The 25,063-nt window shown below is 39.3% G+C and overlaps 1 protein-coding gene across 1 annotated transcript in view; it reads left to right on the top strand.

Annotated features, from left to right (window-relative positions):
* The first annotated feature begins 519 nt into the window (after positions 1-519).
* arid3a (AT-rich interactive domain 3A) overlaps positions 520-25,063 on the top strand; it is a 38,508-nt gene continuing 13,964 nt past the window's right edge. Inside the window, exons 1-5 of the mRNA XM_078424051.1 lie at positions 520-1,233; positions 16,714-16,786; positions 19,451-19,634; positions 22,126-22,370; positions 23,568-23,834. Of these exons, the coding sequence (XP_078280177.1) occupies positions 520-1,233; positions 16,714-16,786; positions 19,451-19,634; positions 22,126-22,370; positions 23,568-23,834 (1,483 nt within the window). The remainder of the gene's footprint in view (positions 1,234-16,713; positions 16,787-19,450; positions 19,635-22,125; positions 22,371-23,567; positions 23,835-25,063) is intronic.

The following is a 25,063-nucleotide window of genomic DNA, read 5'->3' as shown; positions in this document are numbered from 1 at the left end:
TTTCCCTCAAAATTGCTCATGAATTCTTTGCCCCCCAGTCCTTTTACAATTTTTTTTCAGATCATGATGAAAATGTTGCCTCATAACAAACAGTGTGTCTTAACACTTCACATTTTCTGTCTTTCTATAGTGTGTCTTAACAGCTTTTTTTTCAGCCTCGGGGACACTAGAGATTGCTTTTCAGGTGAAAAGCAATCTCTATGAAAAGTTGCGGAATCTCTCTGCACCCTCCCCCTCTAGTCGCCAAGACTCATAAATAGTTACCAAGTCTTTCTATTAGTCAGCCATCCCCTCCACTCGTTGATTGTTGCTTCTTACCAGAAGTAGACACAAAAAGCAGGAGTAACTCAGCGGGTCAGGCAGCATCTCTGGAGAGAAGGAATAGGTGACGTTTCGGACAGAGACCCTTCTTCAGACAATATCGTCTCCTGGCAAAGAAAAGCCGCCTGACAGAGCGAGGGTGTGGGGGAAGAGAGAAAAAGCGTGAGGAGGGGAGGGGGGGGACGGATCGTGGAGGCCATGAAGTTGCAGGCGGTGATGGAAAACCTGCAGAGGCAGCAGCGTGCGCGGCTTGAGCTCGAGGCCCGGCAGCATCAGCTGGCGCGGGAGCATCGCCAGCAGCCGCCGCCGCCGCGCGCGCGGGCCCGGATCCAGGCCGGGCTGCAGCAGAAGATTCAAATGGAGCAGCGCGAGCCCCGGGGACCAACGGCCGAGGGTTCCAGGGACAAGCACCTGGCAAGCGCGCAGCAGCAGATCGCTGCCCAGCAAGCCGCGGCGCTGGCCGCCATGAGAGCTGCAGCAGCAGCAGCAGCCGCCTGCGGCACCACTGGCGACTCGGCCCAGCGCGGCGCCCAAGAGGAAATGGACATGGAGCGAGGCTACAGCCCGAGGCTTTCCGAGAGCAGTGAGGCCTTGTCTGGAGGAGAAGAGATGGAAGGGGCCGAGGAAGAGGCGACGGAGCAGCGTTATCCCGACCCTCTGGAGTCTGAGGAAGAAATGGCTGCCGAGGAAGAGGAGGAGGAGGAGGGGGGAGAAGAGGAGGAATTCGAGGACGAGATAGCCGAGGAAGGGGGAACCGAAGTGAAAGAGGAGCCGGGGACGCACCACTGTGGTGAAGTCCTTCGGCAGCCGGGACAGCGGCGCCCAGGAGCCGGGATGCCTCACCCCTCACACCCACAGATGCAGCAAGTCCAGGATCAGGCCGACTGGACGTACGAGGAGCAGTTTAAACAGGTAGTTACGCGATTAATAAAATCTTATTTTAGATTGCATGGTGCCATTTGCAGTATTAATTGAATTTACATGTTTGCAAAACGGATACAATGAATGTCATAGCAAAACTGTATTGTATCAAAACGATGTGTGGATTACTGTATTTTCAAGTTCATTTATACAAACAAATTCTTTAAACGTTGAATGTGGGACCGAGAGAAAGGAGAATACAATATACGTATGTTCCTATATCCACTGAGTATATGCAACACATACATACACGTCTGCAGCCATGGGCTACTTTAACCTGCTTGCATACACGTATGCAATCATTGGGCTACTTTAATCTGCTGGATATTAACTTTAGCAAATTATCTAAAACATTATTTTCTATAGATTATTAATAAAACTGAGTTACAGAAACCTGTAGTAATATTTATATTGCGGTGAAAAGTTAATATCTCCACAATTCTGTTTTAATTGTTGTAATACAGAATGGAGATAATGCTTTTGTGATAATAATGAGCAGATCTGCAGTCAGAATTAGTTCTTATTTTTTTGTTTGTTTGGCAGTTTTATACATTTATGATTTTAGTTCTAAATTCTATCATTTGGGTTAAATAGTTAGTCTTTTAATATTTACAAGTCTTTCGATTTGTTAAACCTCAAGTTATTAAGATACAGTCTGAATCAAATGAAATCTTATTGAATAAGTGCTGTATATTTGACTATTTTGTATTTATATAAAAAATTACAATAGATTCGTTTTATCTTTGGCATCTGTATATATTGTTAAGAGTTATCCTGATCACTGAGGAAATCAAAATGTTTTGGAAAATAATGTCATTTTAGCTTTTGCAAATCGTGGGAAATTTTAAAAGCAGTGAACATTTGGCAAAAGATCAAAAGTTTAGTTTGGTGAATTTTAATGGAAATTAGCCAAACAATTTAATGGTTTGTAGGTTTGGCAGAATTTAAAATAACATTATGGAGTACATTTATTAAAGCTTTGGAGATTATGTTAATCGTTTCAGCAAGAATGTAAATATAGGATGGCTCCTTGCCAAATAGTAAAGACTGTGCTGTTCTGTAGCTAAAGTTATTTATCTACCATCTCTGCCCATTTTGAGTCAAAAGATGTTTTCTTGAATGGCTTCAACAAGAACTTAGTGCATTTTATTTACCTGATAAATTTTGTACTTCTGGGTAAATATTGCTAATACAGATAAATATTACTATTCTGGGTGATAGTTGTTTAAATTTAAAATGTTGATTAAAAGTTGCTGCCTATCTCTGATAGGTTGCGATTTAAAACTAAATCACACTATGTTTTATTGATAAAATAAATTCTATACATTGAAAATTGTGTTAATGAGCTTTTTATGAATGTGAAGTTTGAAATTTTTGTTTCAAATTAAATTCATTTATTTGCTGTTATTTTAGTTCAATGTTAGGATAATATAAATGAAGATCAACACAAATACCCAATTAAATTATGAAATCCCAGTATTGCGGAATGTCAGTGTGTGTGTGGGTGTTTTATTTTCCTTCCTAACATTATTTTTGATGTGCTTGAAAATTGATTGACTCTCTATCAATTATTTAAGATAGGAGGGAGGAAAATTCCTGAGGATTGTTAATTTATTATCAGTTGGAGGGCCAATTATTTGGATCGATCATCAGAAACAATGATACTGAACATTTTGAAATATGAGCATAACAAGGAGAATTGAGAAAGATTTGTGACTGATGGCTTGCATTAACTTTAAAACAAAAGTGAAATATTGCGGACACTAGAAATCTAAAATAAAATCAGAAAATACTCCACAGGTATTGAGAAGGGAGAAGGACAGTTGACAGTTAATGTTTTGGGTCTGTGGCTTCCTAGGTCACATAAGTGGTCATGTGTCAAAAATGTTACCATTGTTTCCCTTTCTCCATATTTGAGCCACTTAACAGGATGGATGTTTCTTGCATGGATTTGCAAAATATATTTATAGAAACCTTGCACTAAAATGTCCTTATTTGATTTCAACGGGTTTTCTTTCCATCAATTTATCCAGCAGTCAGTTCAGAATGTATGTGTTTTCCAGACAGAATTTTGAAGGGCTGTTGTGTCCACAATTATCTTTAATGTATATTAAAAGCTTCATCTCAGAAGCTCACTGCAAGCTGGGCAAATTTGCAAATGACGTCAGACTAGGAGTGCTAACAACATCAAAGACTGCTGATACAACGAATGCAAGCAAGCAGCCCAAAACAAAGCAAATTAAATTTAATTTCAAACATATGTAAAGATCTATACACAGGAAATGGAAAAAATACCAAATCACGAATAACGTTGAATAACAAGGAGAGAATGCAAAACTATCAAATCTGTGCTGCAAAGTTTAAACAATAAATACATTGGAAATTTCTGGTCAGACCCCACCTTAAGTGCTGTGCATAGTTCTAATTGTAAGAAACAAAGAGATATTCAAGAACATGAGGCATTTACAACTAGAGGCATGCTGTCAGGAGTTTGAGCCAGGGGGAAAGAACTGTCAAGATTTTCATTGAAAATGAGCACCATAGAGGTGACTTTATAGGAGATGCATAAAATAATTTAAAAAGTGGGCAAAATAAACTGGAATGCATTACGTTAAAAGAAGCAGACAGAGATTCAAATAGGCAATAGATAAAATGTGTAAGAAGGATCTGCAGATGCTGGTTTAAACCGAAGACAGACACAAAAAACTGGAGTAACTCAGCGGGTCAAACAGCATCTCTGGAGAAAAGGAATAGGTGGCGAAACATCACCTATTCCTTTGCTCCAGAGATGCTGTCTGACCCACTGAGTTACTCCAGCTTTTTGTGTCTTTCTTTAGCATTGCTGATTGCTATATGCTAGATTATTGTTTTGTTTATAATTTTTTTTGTATGTAGAATTGAAATGAGATTAATTAATGTATGTTTGTGCAACTCTTGAACATGGGAGCCACAGCCTTATCTAGTCTGTTATTGGTTCCTTAATAATTTAGTTACTTGTATCTCTTGTGTGTCCAAGCTCAGTGAACCATGGTGATTTATTGGTTTCAAATACTTTATATTTGACAATTTTGATTAATGTTTAAATCATGAATTTTGCCATGAAATGTCTTTTGGGGAGAGCGTATTGATTGTTTTTCTTGCGAACACCTCTTGGAATCATTTTTATATAAAGTTTGTTTATATATGTTATTGTTCCTTTCTTGCAGCCTTTGTGCTTTATTGTACTAAAGAAAATTTGCTGCAATGATTTGGCCTCTAACTTGAATCAGTTCTGTCTGTCTGAATACCAAGAAGTTTTGATGTATTCTACATGCTGGTCAATCTGTATGCTCAGATTTGGAGAAACAATTTTACCTTTTTAAAATGTCTGGTTAGCCCATTAAGGATCAATTTTGCCTACATGCATGATTCTTAAATTGAACATCTCAAAATTAGTTCTTTTCCCTTTTTTTTAAAGTACTAGTAAATTTTACCTTCCTGTTTGCTTCAGTTATTTTCTCTTTATAGATGCCGTCTGACCTAATGGATAATGTTTTCTTTCAGATTTCCAGCTATTACATAATTCAGTATCTCAGTGTTTTTTTAAAAACTTTTCTGACTGTTTATATATGCTAGTGCTGGTCTACAATAGATAAGCTTTCTTCAAACTCACAGTTGACACCAACACTTTTGCCAAATTCAGTCGCTTGGTCATCACCAATTTTCTCCAACTTTTACCTTTTTTTCTTAAAAATTTGAATTTAATATATACCTAACTCGTGACTTTTTTAAAAACTAATATGAATCACAGAACATGCAACAAAACTGAACATTATAGTGCAGGAATAGTCTTACTGTTCACATATGGGCGGCACGGTAGCGCAGCGGTAGAGTTGCTGCTTTACAGCGAATGCAGCGCCGGAGACTCAGGTTCAATCCTGACTACGGGTGCTGCATTGTAAGGAGTTTGTACGTCCTCCCCGTGACCTGCGTGGGTTTTCTCCGAGATCTTCGGTTTCCTCCCACACTCCAAAGACGTACAGGTATGTAGGTTAATTGACTGGGTAAATGTAAAAAAATTGTCCCTAGTGGGTGTAGGATAGTGTTAATGTGCGGGGATCGCTGGGCAGCGCGGACTTGGTGGGCCGAAAAGGCCTGTTTCCGCGCTGTATATATATGATATGATATGATATGATATCTGCACTGATCATAATGCAAATCTAAACTAATCCAATCTGCCTGCATATGGTCAATATCCCTCTGTTCCCTACCTGTGAATGTCAACCTGAACATTGTTGTCATCTCTGATTATATCATCTTCTCTTGCAGGGGGGGGAGAGAGAAACTTGCCTGGCACATCCCCTTTAATGTGAATATTTGATCATAGTAGTTTAGCTATGCCAGTCTGAAGAAGGGTCTTGACCCGAAATGTTGCCCATTACTTCTCTCCTGAGATGCTGCCCGTCCTGCTGAGTTACTCCAGCTTTTTGTGCCTATCTTCAGTTTAAACCAGCATCTGAAGTTCCTTCCTACACATCAGCTATGCCTGATATGGCTGCAACTTCAATTTTTTGTAATTTGTTCCTTTTTGATCCATGCATCATTTAGTTTTCCAGCTCTCTTCATCCCCCCCTCACTGAAGAAGGGTTTCGAGCCTAAATGTCATCTATCCATGTACTCCAGTGATGCTGCCTGACCCGCTGATTTACTCCAACACTTTGTGTTGTTTTGCAAAAATTAGTTGTCACAGTACCAGTGTTAGTGATAGTTTCAATTGCCTGTGGGATTGCTGAGTTAGATATATAGATTCATTCCTTTGTTTGGTATGAAAAGCTTTGTGCTGTACTGTCCTTCATTTGAGTCTGGCATTGGAACTTTGTTCAATTATTATTATTATGCTTAATAAGGCATAATTGAACAAAGACACTCTCCCCCATTTAAATGAAAAGACCCTCAGACCTCGCATCTTAATTGGTCTGAGGCAATTTTTTTAATCTCCAGCTAAAATTTCCAGTTCCCAGAAAAAATAGCTTTTATGACTAGCTTTTTAATGCCCTATTCTAAAGAAAGACCATCTCTCTTCCATCTCTAATTAGTGTTCTTTTAGATCAATCACTGTTGAAGTTACAGATAATGAGCTCTCGAATTATTCTATGTTTTAGATATTTTGGCTTGAAAATTTCAATTAATTTTGGATTTAATGTGTCATCCTCCCACAATCCCAGAAAACTATGCAAATCGCAATTTTCCGTAATGCAAAGCCACCTCATCTGTGCATGTGTCAAGAAGTGGGGGAGTGTTGAAAATGATACTTTTTTTTTTTTTTTTTTTTCATTTCACAAGAGGAAATTAGAATATAATTTTTAGTAGTGATTTGTGAATTTTGCGAGGGTGAATTTCTGTTACCTTAATTGCTCCAACATGGGGGTTGCCTGTGGTTCTGAGTAAGGCATTGTGTATTTCTAAATAAATTGATAATGTTTGTTAACTGAATTTAAATGAAGCTCCATACCTTGATGCTGTTGCTGTACTGTGAGGTGAAGCAGTTGGTAAGCAGCGATTGGCTCTTAGATGATGAATCCTAAGGCTTTGCCCCAAATTACTCTTTGACAGCTTTCTGTAATCAAAGGTCGCTTTACTACTGTTAAATTTGACTGATAATTAGAGAAATGTAAAAATGATTGAGAAGTCTTAAAATAATCAACCAAACAAATAATTTAATTGATTTCAATGAAGAAAAAGCAGTTTTGAAAAATCTAAAGTGGAAAACACATTACTTGTCTTAACTTTCCATTTTATGTTAACCCAATTCATTTGACTGGGGTGAAGGTGAGGGGCTTGATACAAAGTATTTGAGCCTCAACAATGTATTCAGTACTAAGTGTTGAAATAGTTGCAACAACACTTGACTTCCATGTTACGATGCACAGGTATGGAAGACAAAAATGTGCTGACCTGTGAAAAGCACTTCATTGATGGTTTTGCATGAAGTAATTGACAAAATGTTAGTATATTTTGATTCGGTATGTTCAGTAGCCAGTTACATTTGTTCAAAGCTTAATTTGGATAAGCATTTACACAAGAAAGCTTATTGCAGGAAAATACCACGTATGATTCAATTCTTGGGAGTTGAATTCAAACTCTTGCTCTCATGCATTGATTGTTGTTAGTGTTTCTTCTGAAAATATCCTCTTAAGGTAATTTTTGGTGTAATTTGATTGTACAGTATAGCTAAAACAATGTATTTATTCACAAAATGCTGGAGTAACTCAGCAGGTCAGGCAGCATCTCAGGAGAGAAGGAATGGGTGACGTTTCGGGTCGAGACCCTTCTTCAGACTGATGTCGGGGGCGGGACAAAGGAAGGATATAGGTGGAGACAGGAAGACAGTGGGAGATCTGGGAAGGGGGAGGGGAAGAGAGGGACAGAGGAACTATCTAAAGTTGGAGAAGTCAATGTTCATAGCGCTGGGCTGTATACTTCTCATAGGCGAAGTATGAGATGCTGTTCCTCCAATTTCCGGTGGGCCTCACTATGGCACTGGAGGAAGCCCATGACTGAAAGGTCAGACTGGGAGTGGGAGGGGGAGTTGAAGTGCTCAGCCACCGGGAGATCAGGTCAGGACTGAGCGAGGGTGTTGAGAGAAGCAATCGCCGAGCCTGTGTTTGGTTTCGCCGATGTAAATAAGTTGACATCTAGAGCAGCGGATGCAATAGATGAGGTTGGAGGAGGTGCAGGTGAACCTCTGTCTCACCTGGAAAGACTGTTTGGGTCCTTGGATGGAGTTGAGGGGGGAGGTAAAGGGACTGGTGTTGTAACTCCTGCAGTTGCAGGGGAAAACAATGTAATGACTTCCTGTTAATATAATTTAGTCTACAAACTACTACTCATCTTGCTAAAGTAAGAAAGTACTTATTTCTTTCCTTTTCCAGACAATTTCTTAGTTATATTGTAATCAGGTTAATAAAGGGCAGTGCTATATATGAATGTGTTTTAAGTTAAAATAGGTAAAATGTACCTTTTTCACATTGACAGATTGAGAATTTTCTTCTGTTTATATTTGCATGCTGGTTCTTTATTTTATTGGAGTCAACATTGTAAATCTTACATTCCACCTGCCCGACATGGTTGCACCACCACCCTGGCTGACCCTACGCCATCCCTTGCTTTTGATGCCCCCGCTGGCTCATACAGCTTCCTCATTCGCTCCCAGGCCACGCTTGCCACCTCCACCGCCGACCCTTACCTGCACTCTGGCCGCCCGCTGTCCATCCATGACTATTGACTCTGCTGACCCCGGGGCCATCAACTCACCTGGATTACAGGTCGAGTTCTGACTGAGAATCTAAAGAACATCACTCATCCATGTTCTCTAGAGATGCTACCTAAACTGCTGAGTTTCTCCACTTTGTGTCCTTTTGTGTATTAAACATCAACTGCAGTTGTTTGTTTCTACAACCTATACAATGATGATAGGTTACTTGGTTATAGTGGATAATGGGCAATAACAGACACCGTCCCCCAGATCCGTTATAATAAGAGTTTACTGTACATAAACTTGTAGACATGGTTCCCCAAGCATGACCAATTTGCATGCTGTTTACTGCACACTAATATAGCTGCATTTATCAAGGTTGATTGCACTTTTCTAAAGAGAAAATATTTTATATAAAAAAGCATTTCTTCCTGCTCCTGAAGTGTTGAGGCATGTTCCTTCCAAGGTCACAAGAGCAGTAGATCAATTTAAACAGATATGCGTAAGGAAGAATGCAGATGTCCTGTCTGGATGTTTTGAGTCTCTGGAGAATTTCTTTGTTTTCTTTATCTGATGTTGAAATTTAATGGTCAGGAAATGTGTGGCAGGCAATTTTAAATTTAAAAAAAAAAGAGCATAAATCAGTTAATTTTGTTCTAAACATTTTGTTTGAAGTTTGAAATATCCTGTCCTATTATTATTGTGTAACCACATGTTAAAGTCAGGTGCCAGGCTCATTATTTTATGGCATCTTTGCATAATTCTTTACCACACCCTGAATTTTCATATTCAATGTGTTAATAATGAATGTTGAGTGCTGATAAATAGATTGACATGCCCAAATAACCAGTTGTTCTGATTCAAATTATGCACACAGGCAGAAAATATATTCGAAACTATTAGCTCAGTATTGCTTTCAGACATTTTAAAAAATAATTTGTTTTGCCAGATCAATCATTGTTATAACAAGTGCGTAAATTAAACTTGAGTAAAAGGTAGAAGTCCTCAACAGGTCTGGCTGTGGAGAAACAAGACTCAACACATTTGTAATTTTTTTTCAATCTGTCTGCATAGTCACTTCCCTCCACCCTCTATCACTCGCTTTCTTTCCCATTCCCCCAACGACCCCATCTCCCCATCAGCTACACAGTCCTCCAACTGGGTCTTACAGTGTGGCCAAACTTGCCAACCAAAATGTCCTGTCTACAACAGTCCCAACTGCCTCTGCTTGGCCCATAACCCTCTGCACCTATCCTATACATGTACCTGTCCAAATATCTCTTAAACATTACGATAGTACCTGCCAGTACAATCTGCCATTCTCTTCATCAGGACTGAATAGCAGATCAAACACAGATTGTGATCGCTTTGCTTAATGTTCAGTTTTTAAACATTTCAAAAATAAACTTTAATAATGGAATTAATGATAAGAAATTAGAAAAGAGTTCATGGATTTATTTACATAATGTTATTCTGTCTATAAATTTAGTATCGTCCATTCTATACATACATATGTATCGTTAGTACTTTCTTTACAAAAACGCATCGCCACTCATGTGATCTCCTTGGATGATACAAACGTGAAATGTTTGAGAAGGTTTTTACACAGAGTTTGCCCCTCAATGTCCAGTAGTAGCAGTATCTTAGACTGCTGTTTGTCCCCACAAAGCTGTAATAGACAATAGACAATAGACAATAGGTGCAGGAGTAGGCCATTCAGCCCTTCGAGCCAGCACCGCCATTCAATGCGATCATGGCTGATCACTCAATCAGTACCCCGTTCCTGCCTTCTCCCCATACCCCCTCACTCCGCTATCCTTAAGAGCTCTATCCAGCTCTCTCTTGAAAGCATCCAACGAACTGGCCTCCACTGCCTTCTGAGGCAGAGAATTCCACATCTTCACCACTCTCTGACTGAAAAAGTTCTTCCTCATCTCCGTTCTAAATGGCCTACCCCTTATTCTTAAACTGTGGCCCCTTGTTCTGGACTCCCCCAACATTGGGAACATGTTTCCTGCCTCTAATGTGTCCAATCCCCTAATTATCTTATATGTTTCAATAAGATCCCCCCTCATCCTTCTAAATTCCAGTGTATACAAGCCTAATTGCTCCAGCCTTTCAACATACGACAGTCCCGCCATTCCGGGAATTAACCTAGTGAACCTACGCTGCACGCCCTCCATAGCAAGAATATCCTTCCTCAAATTTGGAGACCAAAACTGCACACAGTACTCCAGGTGCGGTCTCACCAGGGCCCGGTACACCTGTAGAAGGATCTCTTTGCTCCTATACTCAACTCCTCTTGTTATGAAGGCCAACATTCCATTGGCTTTCTTCACTGCCTGCTGTACCTGCATGCTTCCTTTCAGTAACTGATGCACTAGGACACCCAGATCTCGTTGAACATCCCCTCTTCCTAACTTGACACCATTCAGATAATAATCTGCCTTTCTATTCTTACTTCCAAAGTGAATAACCTCACACTTATCTACATTAAACTGCATCTGCCATGTATCCGCCCACTCACACAACCTGTCCAAGTCACCCTGCAGCCTTATTGCATCTTCCACACAATTCACACTACCCCCCAGCTTAGTATCATCTGCAAATTTGCTAATGGTACTTTTAATCCCTTCATCTAAGTCATTAATGTATATCGTAAATAGCTGGGGTCCCACCACCGAACCTTGCGGTACCCCACTGGTCACTGCCTGCCATTCCGAAAGGGACCCATTTATTCCCACTCTTTGCTTTCTGTCTGTCAACCAATTTTCTAGCTGCACCAAGCTTCATTACATCCTTTGACATGTAATTGTGCAACTTGGAATTTGCAGGTTGACAGCATCCACTTACAGACATCTTGATAACTGGAAGATCATCAAGTTTTGGGCAGACCAAAGTGCATCTTTCACTGCATTGATGATCTTCCAGCAGCACATGATACTTGCCTTGGTGTGCCTATCTTAACAGCCCATAGCTTAGTGTCTTTGTTAATGCTGCTGTTCAGGATGAACCATTACAGGTACCCTTGCATACTTTCCCAGACCTTCTGTGCAAATTCACAATCCAGAAGGTGGTGGGAAATGATCCTCATTGCAGCTGTCTCAAGGGTGACCTTGAACTTTCTGTTCCTGCCACTTTAATTCCCCATCTCACTCCCACTCCGACCCATCAGTCTGTGCCTCCTATACTATCACAGTGTGTTCCAATGTATGCTTGAGGTATAGAACCTCACTTTCTATTTGGGCATATTGGGGTCATGTGGACTATATTGATTCCACAAATTCAGGTAACTTGATTTCTCCATCTGTAAAATAAGCTCCACTTTTTTTGCTCTCTCTCTGCAAGTAGAACCCAGCCTAACCTGTGGGAGGAAAGAACCAGATGCTGGTTTAAATCGAAGATAGACACAAAATGCTGGAGTAACTCAGCGGGACAGGCAGCATTTCTGGAAAGAAGGAATGGGTGACGTTTCGGGTCGAGACCCTTCTTCAGACTGACCTGTAGGATCTGCCCTGCTCTACATTTTGCAACTCCCTCATACTTTTGTCAGTTTTCCCTCTCTCTAACTGCTCTCATTGACCAGATAACCTTGAGCTTATCCTCGTGGTCATTTTGGTTTTACCCTATTAGAGACATCCCCTCCTCTGTCTCCTTTGCAGTTATGACGAAGATCTCCAACTTGACTCATTTTCCCTTCCCACATATGTGACCTGACCTGCTAATTATTAGCAGCATTTTTCTGTTTTTGTTTTGTATTTCCAACATTGGCAGCCTTTTGATTTTCAGAAAAGGGATTTTTAAATGATTATTAATGGAGGGAGAAAAAATGTTGACTTGCAGATCATGTTGAGTGATTTAAAAATGTAAATGGTTGTTTGACAGAATTGATTAGTTGTAACTGTTAAATATATTGGTTTGGCATACTGGTATATATCTTATGGAGTACAAGAGCAGAGTCTAGTCAGGCTGAGACTTCCCTTTCTTCTTGATCCCAGCATCAGTTTAGGTCTGGGCTAGAATTTGAGACTTTATTGATTTCACTTCCAGCTTTACTGGCATTCAAAGGTAGAATTTCTTCATTGTTGCCCAGGTCCTTTTGATACTTTATCATATCTGAAATGTCATCTTCCACTTCCCTCCGCAGATGCTGCCTGGCCTGTTGAGTTGCATTTGTTGTTTACTGTCTTATAATATTGGATTCCAGGTGCAGGACTAGCAAAATTGCCTGGTTGGAGATGCCTAAATGCAGATACCATATGGACAGTGGATGGTGGACTAGGCCAGCAAGATCTGGCCCATTATTTGGTCTAGATGATGATTATAGAAAGTATATTAGTAAGCACCTAAAATTAAAAATTGTGATAAATTGAAGTTAAGAATTAATCCTACCATGAGTTGGAAAGAATTATTTGAGGAAAAGCACCTCTTGTTTAGTTAAGTAGGGTACTATCTTGGTGCTATTGAAGTTCACATGAAGGGCAATATCAGTTAGAATCTCCTAAAATGAAAGGGTTTAGAGAGCCTGTTTTATTTATGTCAATCAAGTTGGATACCATTTTTAAAAATGTCAAATTTCCCTGAATTTACTTCTCTACCAATTAAGAACAGGCCAGGGGCTTCTGTGGAAACAGTAACATTTAACATTTTTGATTGAAGAATCTTCTTCAGAATTCCATTATGACCGTCCCAATAAGGGGCCCCTGACCTAAAAAAAAACCTCTATGTTTGTCTTTCCACAGATGTTGCCTGACCTGCTAAATTTGTATAGCATTTAAATTTTTTATTTCATGTGTCCAACATCTGTATTTTTGAAATTTGTTTTTTGAAAACAGTCATTTTTTAAATACCGTGAAGTGTACTTTAAACAGTACTGTGAATATTTTAGACAGATAGCTAAGACAGACAGAAAATGTGAATAGTTTAGTTCCTTTTAAATAGTTTTTGAAACATTTTCTTGTCTTGCTAAACTATAGGGTTCCATGTAACTGTGCTGGAACGTCATTTGAGGAGAAGCATAATATTGCACAAAGGAAAATGAGGTTACGAGGTTGGGGATGGGGAAGTCAGGGAAAGAGAGCTTGTTGGAGAGGCAACAACCCTACTAGATGCACTACGGTGTCGCTCTCTAACACTATACCATTTTATAAAGTAATTTAATTATTTATGAAATCATAAGAATTTCTGCATTAAAAAAATATATATAAACAGGTGATTCAGCTTGATATGACCCAAGTCTGAGGACATATAATATTTTTATAACTGACCAGATTGAAACTGGTCAATAGTCAGTTCTGTTTGACTTGGATTAGGTAGCCAGACTTCATATCACATTTCTTTCGCTAAAAGAATAATAATAATAAATCAGGTTTTTGTTGCGTCAATCCAACATCTTTATTTCACTACAGATTTTCTTTTCTCTGGAGCAAATTGAACAATATTACTATTTGGTTTTCAATGGAAACTATTTTTACTAAGTCAATTTGTTCAATCATAATTTTCAGATACGAGTGTGTGAAGCTATTGCTGTACAGGGGTGTTTAAAATGTTCGCTTTTAAGTTCATTAACATTCATGTTTGATCTCTTGCTGTTTTGCAAACGTACAAAATCCTCAGAACTATTAAAGATAAGACATCTTAAAAGCTTCTTTGAGATCTCATTGATAGGTGAAGACATTTGTCGCTCACGACAAAATAAATGCAGACTAATTCCGCTGATTTTTTTAATAACAGCATAGATAGTTCTCCTGTGTTTAAACATTGCAGAAGAATTTCTTGCTTCAATTTGAGTTTCTTTCCAAAGAGTTGGACAGTCATGCCCAATGAGCAGAATATATTAACATTCTCACCAGTGCTTTGGCTTTAGCAGAGCAACCAACTGGGAATCTTCTGTTGAGTTAATTTCTAGGAGGTGCTCTGAGATCACAGAGTTACAAATTATCCTTTGTTCACTCCAAATTCAAACGCTGTTTCAAATAATGTAGACATAAGAGACTACAGATAATGAAATTTTCAGCAAAAAACTGACTCGCTGGAGGAACAGCGAGCCAAGCAGCATCTGTGAAGGAAATGGATAGATAACGTTTCAGGCCAGGTCCTTTCTTCAGACTGATGGAGTAAAGTGGCAAAAGCTGGTAGAACGCGGTGAGGGGAAGGAGTGGAAAAAGTGCTGGCAAGTGAGAGGTGGATGGAGGTAAGATTAATCAGCAGATGAATTGGGTGAAGAAGATAAGGGTGGAGATGCTTACCAAGACTAGAGATTTGGGTAGTTGATGAGAGGATAGAGGATTGGGTGGGAGAAGAGAAAAGAAAGGCCCAGGTTACCTACATAATAGTATTGGTGTAAATTGTTGGGAGTGTGCTGTAGAAATACTAAAATTCAATGAGATTGCAAGTTTATCTTTTCTCTTGAGATTCTGTGTCTGCACCTTATTTGGCATACATAATGAAGTGTGGTAGGAAACGTGAAACTATCAACTGTATCCTTAAATAGATCGAAATTTTGATCAAGTTGATGCTAAGTAAAATATTGCTGCATTTGAATAGTTCTAAGGCCATTGATAAAATGTGAGGTTGTATTTCCAATTCTTTTATTCTGTAGTAACAGTAATATTTTGTATTTATGAACATGTAAAAAGATTTTTTTAGCTCCATGGTAAATGAGCCATCAAACAGTGGAAGTGTAAATTGTACATTGGAAAGTGGGTAACAAAGAAGGAGACATGAGCAACTGCAAATGCTGGTTTATCTAAAAACACACTAAGTGATGGAGTAACTCAGCGGGTCAGGCAGCATCTCTGGAGGACATGAATAGGTCTCCAGAGATGCTGCCTAACCCACATTCAGACTCATTGTAGGGGGGGGGGGGTTGGGGTAAGCAGAAAGGGGGTGAGATTGTGGGAGAAATGGGTTGCATCGGCCTCTAGCCATTTTGTCTCTTCTGTCATTATCTTGTTGCTGGAGTGCAGAGAGTCCAGGACTTCATGCTGGCTTCAATTGAATTTGCAAAGAATTGTGAATTTTGCTTATAGGTTTTGATTTTTGTTGGTTGTTTTTGTTTAGTAAGAACCTGGAGTTAACTCCGGTTCATTTTTGTGGATGATATTGTCATACCAAGGAACTGAGATGGAAACTATGTAGACACAAAATGCTGGAGTAACTCAGCGGGTCAGGCAGCATCTCTGGAGAGAAGGAATGGGTGACGTTTCGGGTTGAGACCCTTCTTCAGACTGATTACTGATAACTGTTATCCGTAATAATAATAATAATAATAATAATAATGCATTACATTTATATAGCGCTTTTCAAACACTCAAAGACGCTTTACAGGGATTTCTAGAACATAGAGAAGTGAATAATAGATAAATAAGTAAACGAACAGAAAAAGGAGACAGAAGTATTAGACCCTTGCCTTGTGGATGTGGAAGATAAAATGGAGGAACTAGGAAGTGCACATGCTGGTTTACGACAAAGTGCTGGAGTGGAGAACATGGATAGGTGACGTCTCGGATCATGAACCTTCTTCAGACTGATTGTGGTGGGGGTGGGGGTAAGCGAGCTCGAAGAGAAGAGGGATAGACAAAGGGCTGAGATTTTTTTTAAAAAAGGTATGAGATAAGGATAGAGAGTTGTAAATTCTGAATCCAAAGGAAGAAATATAGGTGATTGGACACTGTGGAGTAAGAGTGTGAGAGTCCAGATGGGGCACCGAGGGGGGGGGGGGGGGGGGTGGAGATGAGACAGGGCTCACATGCTCCATCTCTAACCTTGCTCACTGCATCCATTGTTTTATCAACAAAATGAAATGTAGACTTGGCAAACGTTTTGCTGAATGCACTTGGTCTGTCAAGGCCTACTGGATCTCCTGGTTGCTAACCATTTTAACTCTTCCCATTCCCATGCTGATTTTTCTGTCCTGGGCCGCCTCCACTCGCTGTGTGAGGCCACATGCAAACTGGAGGAACAGCAACTCGTATTCCGCTTGGGTAGCTTACAGCCCAATGCTACGAACATTGAATACTCCAATGTTATATAACTATTCCGCCCCATTTCCCACCCATCTCTTGTCTGCATTAATTAATTAATTTATTGTTCTACTGTTTTTTGAATGTCTTTTGAGAGTGCATTGGTTGAGAACATGTTTTGTATTCAAACATCTGTATGCCATTATGGTAATGGACTGAAGGTAATTTGCTTATTTTCCTTTTTCATGTACTTTATTGTGTTCTTTTTTACAGCTTTATGAACTGAACAGTGACCCAAGAAGGAAAGAATTTTTGGATGACCTTTTCAGTTTCATGCAGAAGAGAGGTAAAAGTGTCAAACCTAGTACCGTCCTCTGCCTCCATCATATCCCCCACCAACTCCCATCATCTTGACTAATTTTCTCCTCTTCCGAGAACAATAATTCCATAATTTGTTGGCAGCTTGCTTAAACTCCATCAGATATTTATTCATGTGTAAATCTAGCCAGTAAGAGCTGGTAGGCTGTTCAACTATATTAGGGGTAGTGTGGAGGGAGTGGATATATCTTTACAATTATTATCTATTGATGGGACCTTGGCAGCTGAAACTGATTAACATGCCACCTTACCCATTGTGTTTGACATTGAATTATACAAAACAGAGGATTGGTATAATTTGAAGCATTGTTTTGCAGCATAATTAAGTGATATTGTGAAATTAATTTAATATCTTAAGAATTTTGTGGAAAATACTACATGAGTCATAAAATGTTTAAATCTGCTTCATATGAAAAATTCCCACATAAAAATAAGAAAGTGATCCTTACAATCAATAGCCCATTCTGTAATACAGGTAATTTATCCTTTATAAAATGCTTCCATTGGACTTTTTGGTGGGGTGGGGGACAGTGGTGTGGTGGGATCTACTAATTGATTACATTTGTTTCATTTTCAACATGAAGACTTAATTAGTTTTCTCTATAAAGTACTATGTTCTGATGTTTTGCCATTTCAAAACAAAATCTTAGGAAAAGTTTCTGTAAATTATCTTATGTAGGTTTGGGAAACCAGATGAATCAGTTCCACTCAATTTCTTGATTAAAAGTTTGTTGTGTAGTAGCCTGGTACAGATTTATGTAACCCATTTTTGCCACACTCTTCGAATATGCTGGTATTATGTGGCAGAGAGATTGAATAGCACAAACATTAACAGAAAATTCGAGGATATTAGACTTGATGAATTGGAATTAAAAGAATAATATAAAAACAGCCAGAATTTCTTAGAAAATATTAGTCTGTCAGGAAAACTGTTAACAAATTTCAAATTCCTGTCTAAATTTCTTATGGATTTGTTTGCAGTGTTTGGGTTATTAGATTGGTATTGGACAGGTGTACTAGGATACAATGAAAAACTTTGTTTTGCATACTATCCAGGAAAATCATGCTATATATTGGTACATCGGATAGTGCAAAAGAGAAAACAGAGTTCAGAATATTGTGTCACAGCTACACAGAAAGTGCAGATAGAAAAAGGTACTAGGGCTGCAACAAGGTGGATCAGAAGATGGAAAATGAATCGTGCTTCCCGACCTGATTTTGCATGTCTTTTGTCTTATACTCTTGGGATTAAAAGTCTTCATTTTTTTTCAAAATATGTCTATTATCTGTTTACTGTGTGAGAAGTTTATAATCAAAATCTATTATATATAGACATTTGTTTTAGGGAATTTGTATTGGGGAAATGATGCCACATTATAACAAGTGCTAAGTTTGTGTAGGTGGCATTAGCTTTGTTTTAACAGAGGTTAATGTTCTTGGATAGTGCTTGTTTTCATCTAATGATGAAATATTCAAATGATCTGTGGAATATATTTCAGAATTAGTGGAAATATACATTGCTGAAGCTAAGAACTTTATTCTGCTTATAAACTAATTCTGTACCCTAACAGTAGTGGCTCATAAATGCCAGATAATTTCAGTTTCTGTGGTGTTTTGATAGAAATCTTAATATAGTTATTTTGTATAATATACATCCTTTTATTCTGAGTCTTTGCCCTCTGATTCTAGACTCTCCCATTACTGGAATCATCTTCTCCAGGTCCATTCTATCTGGGCCTTTCATTATCTGGTAGGTTTCAATGAGATCCCCCTTCATAGGTCAAAAGCCTTCAAACACTCCTCATATGTAAACCCAATTATTCTCGTAAACCTCCTTTGGAGCCTCTCCAAGGACATCTTTTCGTGGATATGGGGTCCAAAACTGCTCACTATATTTCAAATGTGGCCTCACCAGTGCTGTATAAATCCTCAGCATTACACCCTTGCATTACCTCCAAATAGGTTTATCTATTTGTCACATTGGGGCTGCGATCCTTCCTTGGAACTTAAGATATAAAAATTTTAGATGGTTGATTTAAAACAAAATTGCAATGATTTAGCAATGCATTGTAGCTTTAACTCTTGATTGTTGACTCGTGTTTGCTGCTGGAATTATCAGTGGGAGTGGCTATCTATTAAAACTGCTTAAGAAGCTAGTCAACATGGTCAGCTTATACAGGAGAATGCCCACTTAGCCAATTGGCTATCGACCTGGCTTTATCCATGGGACGTGTTTCAGCAAGATTCAACATTTTCAAATATAAAGGAGTGGGTAAATGTTCTAAACTAGTTTGTTAATATTGAATATATAAACAGACTCTTTTTTAAAATGAACTAGGCTTTTGTTGAGATTTGTATTGTGGCAGGCAATCGGGGAGTAATCTATAAGTGGATATAGAAAGTCAGGATTTAATGGAACTAAACAATGAATTTAAAAAATGGAATTCAGTTCATTGTTAACATTACAAATAATCTGAACAAATTGTAATTTAAAGTGATATCAATACAATCAGACGGTGTACAACAGTTTGGCACAATTTTAAAAATGCAACAATAGATAATTAAGAAGATGTTGTGGATCATGTGATCTTTATTTCATTGAGTTATTATTAAATATGCCTCTTGTTTTTAGGGACTCCAGTCAATCGGATTCCCATAATGGCCAAGCAGGTTCTGGATCTTTATATGCTCTACGTATTGGTCACTGAGAAAGGGGGCCTAGTGGAAGTCATTAATAAGAAGCTTTGGAGGGAAATTACCAAAGGCCTGAACTTACCCACTTCTATCACAAGTGCTGCATTTACACTCAGAACTCAGTGAGTTAAAAATGATGGTTTAAAATGGTGAAATTTGCAGGGGAATTGCTGGGTGCAGTTTTGAAATGTGCCAAGCAACAGGATTGTACCTTTTTGTAAATGAAAATGTCTTTGTTGTCAAATCAGTAATCTTTACTATGCCGGACAATTCTCCAATTTAACAGGCAGGCAACTTGAGCACAACTCTTAACTGCCTTCCTATTGTGAGGTTGAACTGAGAACACTTTGTCACTGTGGGACTTTGATGATCCCATTGATGGATAAGAAGGGGCATTCTCTCTGTGCCCAGGCCAATAACTAAATCGGATTCTTCAGATTGTTTCTCATTGTTTGTGGAACAAATTGACCAATGGATTTTTCATTATTTGAATAGTAACCACACCTTTCCTAAAAAGAAATGCAGTGATGTGCCTAGAGGTGCCCTCAATTTGTGAAGGAAATAACATAACAGATTTTAAATTTTAAAAATAGTTATATACCCAAAGATAAGGTCCAATAATGGTCTTTCCCTCATCTGCATATTATGTTATTAAGTTCCTCCAGACAAGCCCATAAAATTCTACCTCTTCTGAGACTTGTACACAAAGGTAATCTCGGTTAATATTTAGGAAATTGAGATCCCCTAATACTATAAACCCTATTTTTAGTAATTACTCTGTTATTTGCCTACATATTTGTACTTCTACCTCCTTTTGATTGTTAAGAGATCTGCACTACACCCACAGCAAAATACCAACATCCTTATGGCCTTGTTTAACCGGCCTTTGAGGATATCCTCCCTCAGTGGAGTATTGCATTCCTTGACACACATGCTTTCCATCCCTCTGTGTGCTGCCTGAAAATTCCATGCCCTGGAATACTGAGCTGCCAGTCTTGCCTATCCTTCAGTCATGTCTCAATGATGGCAACAATGTCATAGTCTCACTTGTTAATTAAAGACTTGAATTTGTCTAGTTAGATAGCTTGCATTGAAATAAATGTCAGTTAGCTTTGTTTTCCTGTGATGTGCATTTACTCTACTGGACTGACCAACATTCTTTCATCTATGTGCTGTACGTCATTATCTGAACATCTACTCTGAGCCCCATTCTCCTGCCAACTCAGTTTACATCTTCCCCAACAACACCAGGAAGCAGAAGATACACAAAATGCTGGAGTAACTCAGTGGGTCAGGCAGCATTTCTGGAGAAAAAGAATAGGTTATATCTCAAGTCGAAACCCTTCTTCAGACCGAAGGGATCTAACCCAAAAAGTCACCTATTCTACTCTAGAGATGTTGCCTGACCCGCTGAGTTACTCCAGCATTTTGTGTCTATCTGGTATAAACCAGCATCTGGTATAAACCAGCATCTGTAGTTCCTTTCTACACGTTTTGTCAGCATCAGCCAACCTCTTCACAAGGATGTTGACTGCCTTCTAGTTTAGGTGCGACCTGTTACCTTTGTGCAGGTCTCCCCTTCCCCAGAAGTAGTCCCAAGGACTCGGGAACATAAAGCCCATCCGTCTGCACCATTTCTTTAGTCAGGCATTTATCTGATCAATTCTTCTATTCCTCTAGTCGCTTTTTTAGTTCTTCCCCTTTAAATGGCTACTACCAAACTCTCTAAACACATGTTGTAGGATCTCATCCCTTCTCCTACCTATGCCCCTAGGTATCAACAAGCACCACTATTATGAACATTTCCCTCGTTCTTCACAATGTCCTGCAGCTTCTGTACAGTGCCTGCATTTGAGAGCATGCTATTTCTCTATTCCCTCCATCAAAATGACACTTTACATATGATATACAGGTCCTCCACATATTACGAACACTTGACTTGTGAAGCCCATACATATGTATGAGCATTTGAGAGACCTCTGGTATGAATTTGCGGCTGCAGTGGGGCTGCAGGCATCTTCTGCCATGTGCAAACTTGGTTCGTGGTCGCAATTCTGAATTGCAAAATGTTTAGATTACAAATCATTCACAGGAACTGTGTCCTGCCATAACCTAGAAACGACTTGTAATCTGGGTTGGAAATTTTACTGCAGGATCTTTGGATTATGAGTGTCATTTATGCGTGTGCATTGCCCCTACAGCTTTTTCATTTGAAGTAATAGTTACATTACAAAAATACAAAATATTATGAGTCTGGTTTCTTCACTTTATTTTTGTCGCCCTTTGACTGCCGGTTTCCAAAAAAATCTGCAAAATGGTATTATAATTCCAATATACATATACTAAATCTGCAAAATTAAAATGCGTAAAATTTTCCCCTGTTGTTCCAGTGAGTATCTCAGTTTCATTTATATGACTTAATTAGTAATTATTTGTTTTAATGATCACCACTTATAACATTAAGCATTATAACATGCCTAAATAGATTTCTAATTGTTGTACCTTGTGAATATTACTGCTAGTTTGCAATTGTATCCTGAATGTTGGATTTTGCATAATTGTAAATGTAACCAGTTCTTGTTCCAATAACAGATTGTCTCAATTCTCTTTTAGATATATGAAATACCTCTATCCATATGAATGTGAGAAGAGAGGTCTGAGCTCTCCTAATGAATTGCAGATTGCTATTGATAGTAATCGGCGGGAGGGTCGAAGACACAGCTTCGGATCAAGTCTTTATAACTACTCTCCTGGTGGACCAGCTTCAGTGTTATCCTCTCCCAAAATGCAAGTGCCTATGCCAGGTCCAGCAACAACTAATGGAAGCCCCATAAGCCAACTGGTGAAAATAAAGAAAGGTACGTATTTTGATTTTGTAAATAATTTAGAAGAATTACCACGCCTCATATTGGGCATATTGAAAATCTAATTTTTAACCAGCTTTTGAAAAGTAAGTGGGTAGATTTTCCACCCCAGTACCTCCACGAATGCAGGGAGATACCGGAGTATCCCAGCATAAGTCCCAGTATCCAGACATGGGGTCTCAGATAACAGTTGATATGATTGTCTGGGCTTCTGCATGCCCCAAGGCTGTTAGATACATAGATACATAGACAATAGGTGTAGGAGTAGGCCATTCGAGCCAGCACCGCCATTCAATGTGATCATGGCTGATCATCCACAATCAGTACCCCGTTCCTGCCTTCTCCCCATGTCCCTTGATTCCGCTAGCCCTAAGAGCTCTATCTAACTCTTTTGAATCCAGTGAATTGACCTCCACTGTCTTCTGAGGCAGAGAATTCCACAAATTCACAAAATGCTGGAGTAACTCAGAAGGTCAGGCAGCATCTTGGGAGAGAAGTAATGGGTGACATTTCGGGCCGAGACCCTTCTTCAGACTGATGACGGGGGCGGGACAAAGGAACGATATAGGTGGAGACAGGAAGATAGAGGGAGATCTGGGAAGGAGGAGGGGAAGAGAGGGACAGAGGAACTATCTAAAGTTGGAGAAGTTGATGTTCATACCACTGGGCTGCAAGCTGCCCAGGCGAAATATGAGGTGCTGTTCCTCCAATTTCCGGTGGGCCTCACTATGACACTGGAGGAGGCCCATGACAGAAAGGTCAGACTGGGAATGGGAGGGGGAGTTGAAGTGCTCGCCCACCGGGAGATCAGTTTGGTCAGTGCGGACCGAGCGCAGGTGTTGAGCAAAGCGATCGCCGAGCCTGCGCTTGGTTTCGCCGATGTAAATAAGTTGACATCTAGAGCAGCGGATGCAATAGATGAGGTTGGAGGAGGTGCAGGTGAACCTTTATCTCACCTGGAAAGACTGTTTGGGTCCTTGGATGGAGTTGAGTATGAACATCGACTTCTCCAATTTTAGATAGTTCCTCTGTCCCTCTCTTCCCCTCCTCCTTCCCAGATCTCCTTCTATCTTCCTGTCTCCACCTATATCCTTCCTTTGTCCCACCCCCCTGACATTAATTAATTTCTAAGTGTTTATGTTTTGCGTAGTTTCATAGATCTCATGTTGATGTGTATCATTGGTTTTGCAGAGGACGATTCAGTTATTCCACTGACACTGGGGGGTAGACTTCCAATTTCACTGACTGGTCACCAGGTAGCTGCAGCTCAGGCTGCAGTTGCTGCACAAGCTGTAGCATTAGACCAGCTGAGAGAAAAGCTCGAGTCCGGAGAACCGCCAGAGAAGAAGTTGGTAGTTGGGATGGAAGAACAACAGCGACTGATGCAGCGGGTTATTCAACAGAATCTACTTGCTATGACAGCCCAAATACCAATGAATATCAGAATCAACAGCCAAGGTATAATTATCTTTACAAGATATTTTTGTTTCTAAGACAGAAAATGTATAATGCGAAAGGGATGAGATGTGGGCTAACTAAAATCTAGAGCATATGTTAAAGTAAATTACACTTGTATCTTTCCGTTTTATGTTTTGTGATATTTCATAAAGAGCAATTTTTAAATTGTGGTATTCACTGATGAGCATGATGAGAGTTCTCTTTAAGTAGTGCTTCAGTGACCACCCTTATGCAGCAGTGTTGGCAAATTACAAGATGTTATGATTATTTACAGCACCGGCTTGGAAGGAAAGTAATAAACAAAAAAATCACACCCTGATGACTTGACAATTGGCTGTAAATCTGCTTTTGACCTATTGTGAGGTGGAAGTTCTCACTAGCACATGTGACATATTTCAGTGGGATATCTGAAATGAAATATAAATGCATTGCATACTATTCCATGATCATAGGAAAAGTTCTGATGGGAGTTCCTCCTCACTGTCACCACACTGTCCTTCCTCCTCACTGTCGCCACAACAGCATCACCCTTCCTGTCCTGCTCTGTCATGCTGTACTTGAACAATTATGCTTTATAGTGCACCAGTTACTGGTTTTTGAAGGCCAATGCAACTTTTTCAGCGTTGTCATTAGAATGATAGAGAATTACTGAAATAGAGGCAAGGATGCTTGTTGTAGTCATTTCATTGCATTTGAGCACCATTGTAGAATGCACTGCCAGAAGAAATCGATCATTAATTTGCACAAAGTTGATATCTTCAAATTATGCTGATTGTAGCAAAGGGGGATCCCTCCTCTAACAGCACTTACATTTAGCTTGACTGTTCGGAGCACATCTCCATTAAAATTGCCCCTTTTCACCTTATAGCTAGGCCCTTTAGGACATTTCCACCCTGGGAAAAATGTTCTGACTGTCTACCATATTTACCCTACCTTCCACCACAACCCTCTGTGTTTTATGAATAAACCTGTTCTACATCCATCCAAGTCATCGTGAATCCCATATATCTTCTGAATCAACCAACCATGAGGGACCTAATCAAAAGCCTTACTAAAATCTATATTTACAACATCCATCGCCCTTTCTAATCAAACTCCTTTGTCACTTCTTCCAGTCGGACAAGAAGTTCCAGGCCTTAGATTCAGCAATGAAGAGCTGATGATGTATTTCTGAGTGTGGTTTGCAGGTGGACTTGTAGGTGGTGGAGTTCGATTGCTTAGCTCAATTT

Source organism: Rhinoraja longicauda, chromosome 28 (assembly GCF_053455715.1).
Source record: "Rhinoraja longicauda isolate Sanriku21f chromosome 28, sRhiLon1.1, whole genome shotgun sequence".
Classification (NCBI taxonomy): domain Eukaryota; kingdom Metazoa; phylum Chordata; class Chondrichthyes; order Rajiformes; family Arhynchobatidae; genus Rhinoraja; species Rhinoraja longicauda.
Note: the sequence above shows the minus strand (reverse complement) of the source record. Positions and strands in the feature narration are given on the sequence as shown.